The following is an 8439-nucleotide window of genomic DNA, read 5'->3' as shown; positions in this document are numbered from 1 at the left end:
TAGGGTGGCAGACATCTTCCCCAGGAGCCAGGGGCCTGGGAAGCAGCTGATGAAAATAAATCCTCGATGAGACACAGGGGGGTGGCAACAGCCTGTGATAACCGGACTTCGTGGATACGACCCACAGGCGCACTCCCACAAGCTAGTCCAATCTCCCGGAGACGTGGCTCTCGGTAAAGCTGAATGAAAAAGGACACGAGGTGGGCGTCCAATGCCATTCAGATGAACTACATTTCTTCTCCTTGTGCAAGCCCTGCCCAAACGTGGATGGAATTAGGACAGAACAGGAAAAAAAAAAATCAAGAAAAAAGCCATGGACACGTCCTCTCGGTCAGGGCACACGGAGGGGAAAGGAAACGAGTGAGGAAAGCCTGGAGACATCCCCGGGGACGGCTCCGCCTCGGGACGTTCTCGTGGGCATCCTTCCAGCCTGGGCGCCCAGGGCTGCCCTCCGTGGCCCGGGGGCGCGCGTGGCCCGGCGCGCGCACGCGCACTCCCGTGTACACACACACACACACACACACACACACACACACACATACACACACACACACACACACACACAGGCGCGCGCACACGCACTCCCGTGTTCACGCACAGGCGCGCGCGCGCACTCACGGGTACACGCACAGGCGCGCGCACGCGCTACACATACACACGGCCTTCTCCCCGCTCCCCCTCGCCCCCCCACGGGAGGGGGCGGGCTGCTCTCGTTAAAGAGCGGACGGTCTCCGCGCAAACCCAGGCTCTGTTAGGCCCCGGGGGCCAGGGCCCGAGCTGCCGGCAGCCAATGGGCGCGGCGGAGCGGCTCGAGCGCGGCTGACGCTGCGCCAATGGGCGTGCGCGGGGGGCGGGGGCAGCGGCGGAGACACTATTGTTGATGAGGAGAAGCGGCGGCGGCGGCTGCACCACCTCCTAGCTGCCTGCCGCGGCCCGGGCGCCCCCCGCACCCCGGATTCCGGCTTCGTCACCCCGACGCGGGGCCTTCTCTTCGGCCTCGAGAACCTTCCCCCTTCAACCCGACAGCCGCCCCCGCCCCCGTCTCGCCCAGTCGCCGGGGAGCGTGGACCATGTCCCAGCGGATGAGGCGCAACGGGTCCCCCACGCCGGCCGGCGCCCTCGGGGGCGGTGCGGTCGCCACGGCTGGGGGAGCCGGGAGCCGCCTGCAGCCCATGAGGGCGACGGTTCCGTTCCAGCTGAAGCAGCAGCAGCCGCAGCAGCAACATGGCAGCCCCACGCGGAGCGGCGGCGGCAGCGGCGGCAACAACAACGGTGGCTGCCTCGGTGGCGCCTCAGGCCCCTCGGGCGGCGGGGGCCTGCGCACGGCCCCGCGCAGCACCAGCCCCACGCGCGGCGGCGGCGGCAGTGCGGCCGCGCGCACCAGCCCCACCGTGGCCACGCAGACCGGCGCGGCGGCCACCTCCACGCGAGGCACCAGCCCCACGCGCGGCGCCGCGCCCGCAGCCCGCGGGAGCCCCCCGCGGCCGCAGCCCCCGCCGCCGCTGCTGGGCACCGTCTCGTCGCCGAGCTCGTCGCCCACCCACCTGTGGACGGGCGAGGTGAGCGCGGCCCCACCCCCGGCCCGCGTCCGCCACCCGCGGCGCTCCCCGGAGCAGAGCCGCTGCTCCCCGGAGAGGCGGAGCCCCAGCGCCCCGGTCTGCAAAGCAGGTACGTGCCGGGGGCCGGCGGCGCGGGCCGGGGCCGGGGCTACGGCGCGGGGACTGCGGCGCTGCGGCGGGGCCGGGGCGGCCGGGGGCGGGGCCCGGGTGGGGCGGACCCGCCTGCCCCGCGGGGTCCCCCCTCTCCATCCCGTGGTCCTTCCTCCCCCCCCAACCCCCTGCAGGTCCCCGCCCGCCTCATTCATCCCTCCCCGCAGCCAGGCCACGCTTGTCCCCGACCGCAGAGGGCCGCGGCTGCCCTGTGCGGGCTCTGATGTGTGTGGAGGGTAAACCTGGGGTTCGGCCGCCCGCGGGCTCCTGCTGACCTGCTCACCCCCCTTTGGTGGCGAGGCTGGGGTCGGGTGGTCACTTTGTGTTAGCGACATGGTTCACGGGAATACCGCACACTGCTGCCAAGCATCTCTCTTTCACAAAAAACGGCCCCAGATTTGCGGGACTGAAGACGTCAGCACGGCAGACCAGGGCCCCTGCAGAGTCGGGAGGCTGGGAGGGAGGGAAGGAAAGGAAGAGGATGCCTTTGGAAGGTTTATGGGCTTTGTCTGAGGGGCTGCGTGTATTTCTGACATGCCGACCGGTTTTGTGTGTAGGATGTAAAACCATTCACTTGTTTTTTTCTAAAAAAAAGAAAATCCAGGGTTTTTCTATTATTTTTAGGGACTAATTTTTTCGTTTTTTGTTTTTTTCTCTCTATACCTGAGAAAGGTCCCTGGAAAGGTCCTGAACGGAGTGGTTGGATTCTAGTAGAGTCATTCATAAAGAGTAACTCAGTAGAGAAATTCAGATTGGGGAAATAGAGGCAAAATTTATTACCTGATTGTCTTCCTGTTAGAATCTGGTGAAGAAAGATGTGAGTGGTTTTTAGCTTGTGCGTGAATACTGTCAACATACACCTTTGTCTTCCCTTTTTCTGGGGAATTTCTGTTTAAATCTCGCAGGCAGAATGGCTGGGAATTTCAGGAAACTGTACAGAACTTCCTAATCAAATAAAACAGATGGAGTGATTTCAAAGGTTCATTCAGAAAAGCAGGGAGTAGGGTGAATCTTTCCTATGTATTTTATCAGAATTTTTGGAGAGAATTGCCCTGAAAAATGATCAATAGTGTTTTCTAATTAAAGCCAGAGTGGTGATTTAAATATTTTGAAAATGCAAAGTGCTTTTTAAAAACTGTTAAAAGTACTAAAACATCCTCCTCTTCAAATAGCTTCTGCCAGTAGGAGATTTACCTACAGATTCTCATTTTAATTTTCATAGTAGGTTTTAGAGAGCTTAAGTAACAAGGATTACAGTTGATATTTGAACTCTGCTGCGTGGTACTTCCAAACTACCCTTTACCTTATATCAAGGCGGTAGCTTTATGATGTATAAGATAGGACCTGGGAAATACTGCACACCAGTTGTATGTGCTTAGTTTTTGAAGTAACTCTTCGAGGAATCTGGTGAACATAATTGCTCCAGTTTACGGTCAGACCTTTGGAGCTGGCATAGTGTGTGGCAGGTAGAAGGGAAGGAGAGCTGCTAAGTGGGGGCAGTAGAGAGAGAGGGAGGAGGTGGTGACTGCATTCTGATCGTAGACTCTGGCTCCTCTCCAACAGTTTAACCCTGAAAGTAGAGCAGCAGTCTAGAGAGAGAGGGTAACATTAGGTATTGGCAATGTGTGGAGAAAGGTGCTCTTTTCTTCTGATCTCTAGAACAGAGTTGTTGGATTTCCAGGGATCTCAGGCCCCTGACATGCCCATTCTTCCCATGCTTCCCATAGCTCCCTCCCCTCAGTCTGTTATTCCATAGAGTATTCATGCTGTTAAATTAACCCGCTCATTACCCACCATCCAAAAAAAACCCCCAAAAGTAAAAAACTTTTTCCTCTAATGCAGCACTCTCAACTGAAAAGGGATACCATCTGTTACTAAGTTATACTGAAGTGGTTGTCTGATAGCTTCCTTTCCAGGATTGTATTCTTGTTTCATTCTGGTGAACTTCCATGCAGAGTAGAACAAACAGTTTTCAGATTTCAAGTCTTCGGAGCACAAACTAGACAATTTGCATTTTGCTTTTTTTCTCAGACTGAAACTGTAAAGAGAGAAAAGGAAAAAGAGTATGTATGTATGTATGTATGTACAATATTTATTTACTAGAGGCCCTGTGTACGGCCTTCGTGCGCTAGGGGCAGGGGGTTCCCTCAGCCTGGCCTGCACCCTCTCGCAGTCCAGGACCCCTCGGGGGATGTCCGCCTGCTGGCTTAGGCCTACTCCCTGCCGGCAGGCAGTCATCCCCCAGGGGTCCTTGGTGGTGCTGTGGAGGCGGGAGAGGCTCTCACCACCTCCGCTGTACTTGCCAGCTGTAAGTCCGGCTTCTGGCTGAGTGGTGCTCCCCCTGTGGGAGTGCACTGACCACCAGGGGGCAGCTCCTGTATTGAGTGTTTGCATCCTGGTGGTCAGTGTGTGTCATAGCAACAGGTCGTTCCGCTGTTTGGCTGATTTGCATATTAGCCTTTTATTATATAAGATTTTTATTGAATTCAGGAAGGGAGAGGGAGAGTTAGAACATCAATGATGAGAGAGGCCCCAGCTGGTTTGTCTCAGTAGATAGAGTGCCGGCCTGCAGATTGAAAGGTCCCAGGTTCGATGCCCGTCAAGGGCACATGCCTGGTTTATGGGCTCTATCCTCAGTAGGGGACGTGCAGGAGGCAGCTGATGAATGATTCTCATCATTGATGTTTCTATCTCTCTCTCTTCTCTTCCTTCCTCTCTGAAATCAATAAAAACATATTTTAAAAATGATGAGAGAGAATCACTGAATGGCTGCCTCCTGCACCCCCCCACTGGGGACGCGCCTGCAGCCAAGGTACATGTCCCTGACCGGAATTGAACCTGGGACCCTTCAGTCCGCAGGCTGACACTCTATCCACTGAGCCAAACCGTTTTCGGTGAGAGTAAATTTTAAAATAGTACTGTATCTCATCATAAAAGTTGGCTATTGTGTATCATATTAGTTTGCTTCTAGTTTTAGTGAATGTAATATAGATTGCCAGTGTAGGCTTAGTTTTCATAGTTGTATGAAATTTAATGTTGGAGAGAATATTGCCTGTGAACATCCAGAACTGTTTCTCAAAGTGTGGTCTAGTTCATCTTTATCAGAATCACTTAGGGTCCTTGATAAAAATGCAGGTTACCAGACCCTGGTGCAGACCTTGAAAGCCTCATCTCCAACCACTGTGATTTTACTGTCCTCTAAAACAAAAAAAAGTGACTAGAAGCACCAAAAGAAAATCTGAAAAGTCCTCATTAGAAAAAATGACTTTAGTACAGTATGTGTAAAAGTTATTTTTTGCAGTGTGGCTGATACGTAGATAGCAAGTTGTAGTTTTGCTAATTTCTCCCTTATTTTGGATGCATTATGTTGTGTGAGGATTTGGTTGTTTATTTGGGTGGAGGAAGTGGCAAGAACAACAAGAGATTGAGGTATCTGGACTAATAATCAGGGTATCAGAACTTAATGTTTGCAGCATCTTAGACTTGTACTGTACTTTTGTTGTTAATCCTCACCTGAGGATTTTTTTCTATTGATTTTTAAAAATATATATTTTATTGATTTTTTATAGAGAGTTAGAAACATCAGTGAGAGAGAAACATAGATCAGTTGTCTCCTGCACACCCCCTACTGGGGATGTGCCTGCAACCAAGGTACATGCCCTTGACTGGAATCGAACTCGGGAACCTTCAGTCTGCAGGTCGATTCTCTATCCACTGAGCCAAACCGGTCAGGACTCTATTGATTTTTAAAAACTATGTTTTTATTGATTTTTTTTTTTTTTCTAGAGAGAGAGGAAGAGAGAGGGAGAGAAAAAGAAACATTAATGATGAGAGACTCATTGATGGGCTGCCTTCTGCACGCCCCACACCGGAGATCGAGCCCACAACCTGGGCATATGTCCTGAATTGGAATTGAACCAAGACCTCCTGCTTCATGGTTCAACCACTGAGCCACACATGCTAGGGTTTCCCCCCTTTTTGAACAAATAATTACGTCTAGTATATCCCTTCTTCTTGTTAAATGATTTTGTGGATAACAGGAACTACAGCCTTTAAGTCAATAGCCGATCAGGTTTTAGAACCTTTATAATGTAATACCTAGGGCCATGGTTTGGGATGCTGCACTGTCATTGAAGCTGCACAGGAACCAGTTGAACTAGTACAGGTGGTTTAGGAGTTCCAAATGCCTTTGACTGAAATTTTAATGCCACACCCGATTGTAGTTAACTTCTGTAGAGATTTGATTTTCTTGTGTGTTTTTAAAAAAATATATATTTTATTGATTTAAAAAATATATATATTTTATTGATTTTGTACAGAGAGGAAGGGAGAGAGATACAGAGTTAGAAACATTGATGAGAGAAAGTCATCGATCAGCTGCCTCTTTCACATCCCCTATTGGGGATATGCCCGCAACCAAGGTACATGCCCTTGACTGGAATCAAACCTGGGACCTTTCAGTCTGTAGGCTGATGCTTTTTCCACTGAGCCAAACGGGTTAGGGCATTGTGTGAGTGTGTGTGTGTTTATTGAGGTATAATTAACAAATAAAATTGCAAGACATTTAAAGTGTACATCGTGATTTGATATCCATTGTAAAAGGATTCCTCCCATCTAGTTTGTCACCTCACTTATTTTTCTCCTCCTCCTCCTCCTTTTGCTATGCCTCCTCTTCCTCCTCCTCCTCCTTTTAGAGGACATTTAAGTTCTATTTCTTAGCACATTTTAATTATACAACAGTGTTGTCAAGTATAGTCACCATCCTATCTAATAAAGAGGGGATATGCTAATTGACCATCACTGTCACAAAGATGGCTGCACCCACAGCTGAGGCCAAGTTTCCATAAAGGAGCCTTAACAGGCAATCAGCAGGGACCTGAGGCTATCCCCTCCCCAACCACCATGGGGCTTGATAAGGGACCTCAGGCCACGCCCCCCTCCCACCTGGTAGGGCTTGACAGGGGACTTCAGGCTGTGCCCCCCCACTCCACCCAGCAGGGCTTGACAGGGGACCTCAAGGTGGGCTTCTCATCCTGGTCCTGGTGCTGGGCTAGGAGACTTCAGGCTGCTCCCCCCATCCCAGTGCCAGGCTGGGGGACCTCATACCATGCCCCCTGCCTGGCTGGCCTTGACAGGACCTCAGGCCATGCCCCCCACCCAGCGGGGCTTGACAGGGGACCTCAAGGTTCACCCCCAGTGCTGGGTCGGGGGAACTCAGGCTGTGCCCCCTGCCAGTGGGGCTTGACAGTAGACTTGAGGCTGTGCCCCCTGCCAGTGGGGCTTGATGGAGGACCTGAGGCTGCACCCCCCACCCCCACCTGGCAGGTCTTGATGGGGGACCTCAGGGGATTGACTGGGGACCTCAAAAGGTGCGCTTCCCATCCTGGTGCTGGGGTAGGGGACCTCAGGCTGCTCCCCCCACCCCAGCACCAGGCGGGGGACCTCAGGCCATGACCCCCACCTAGCGGGGCTTGACAGGGGACTTAAGGCCATGCCCCCCTCCATAGCACTAGGCTAGGAGACCTCAGACTGCACCCCCTGCTCGACGGTGCTTGATGGGACCTTAGGCTGCACCCCCCTGCCTGGCTGGGCTTGACAGGGGACCTCAGGCCATGCCCCCGACCCAGCAGAGCTTGACAGGGTACCTCAAGGTGCACCCCCAGTGCTGGGTTGGGGGAACTCATTCTGCGCCCCCTGCACAGTGGGGCTTGATGGGGGACTTGAGGTAGTGCCCCCCCACCCCCTGCCGGTGGGGCTTAATGGGGGACCTGAGGCTGCGCGCCGCCCCTCCCCCCCACCTGGCAGGGCTTGATGGGGGACCTCAGGCCATGCCCCCCACCCTGGTCTAGGCTAGGGGACCTCAGGCCACGCCCTCTGTCCTGGCACTGGACCAGGGAACCTGAGGTTACTCCTCCTGCCGGCGGGGGTTAGTCAAGGGTGGGACTGGCTGAGTGTGGATCTAGCCCAATGGGTGGGGCAGCACATGTGGGTGGGCGAGGTCTTGACTCTGGGTCCTGAGGTGCACCCCAGACTCTGACAGGAGGAAGGTTTTCATATACATTTTACTAATTTTCTTTCATCTCTGACACTTCTATTATAGAGAAAGGGCAAATAGCAATATTATTTCCTCTAGTTAATCCTCTTTTAATATGCACAAATTTCATGCAAGTGGGGATGGCATTGGCAGGAGGAGCAGGGCTGCCTGCATACAGGTGACCGGGTGTCACGGTGGGAGGGGCTGGGCAGGGGTGTGGAGGATGGGCCAAGACCTGCCCCAAGGTTAAAATGTAACTTTAACTTTATCTTAACTGCCTTATATCCCTTTGAGTTAGATGGTATCATGATGAATGAGTATTTTACATATCATACCAATTTAATTTTAAAACCAAGATGAACACTTAAGTTGATAGATATGCATTTATCTTTTCTGTGTGTGTGTGTATGTGTCTGTAGGGATAATTGCAGTTGGAAGAAATAAAACAAAGATCTTTTGTATGCTTTGCCTGGGTTCCCCCAATGACATTTTGTAGAACTATTACTCTACAACGTTATATCCAGAATATTGACATCGTGAAATTCACTGCTTTATTCAGATGTCTTCAATTTTACATGTACACTTTCACATTTGTTTGTATGTTTCTTTTTTCTTTTTAAAAAAAATATATGTTTTAATATATATTTTATTGATTTTTTACAGATAGGAAGAGAGAGGGATAGAGAGGGAGAATCA

At 52.2% G+C, this 8439-nt stretch overlaps 1 protein-coding gene across 3 annotated transcripts in view; it reads left to right on the top strand.

Annotated features, from left to right (window-relative positions):
- The first annotated feature begins 797 nt into the window (after positions 1-797).
- The window catches only part of FAM117B (family with sequence similarity 117 member B), a 52502-nt gene continuing 44860 nt past the window's right edge, over positions 798-8439 (top strand). For 2 of the 3 annotated variants that reach the window (XM_045575752.1, XM_045575751.1), the window contains exon 1: positions 798-1668. In XM_045575752.1, the coding sequence (XP_045431708.1) occupies positions 1071-1668 (598 nt within the window). In that variant the 5' untranslated portion in view covers positions 798-1070. The remainder of the gene's footprint in view (positions 1669-8439) is intronic. The other variant, XM_036421163.2, reaches the window with a different exon arrangement.

The sequence above is a fragment of the Pipistrellus kuhlii genome, unplaced genomic scaffold, assembly GCF_014108245.1.
Source record: "Pipistrellus kuhlii isolate mPipKuh1 unplaced genomic scaffold, mPipKuh1.p scaffold_m20_p_7, whole genome shotgun sequence".
Taxonomy (NCBI): domain Eukaryota; kingdom Metazoa; phylum Chordata; class Mammalia; order Chiroptera; family Vespertilionidae; genus Pipistrellus; species Pipistrellus kuhlii.
Note: the sequence above shows the minus strand (reverse complement) of the source record. Positions and strands in the feature narration are given on the sequence as shown.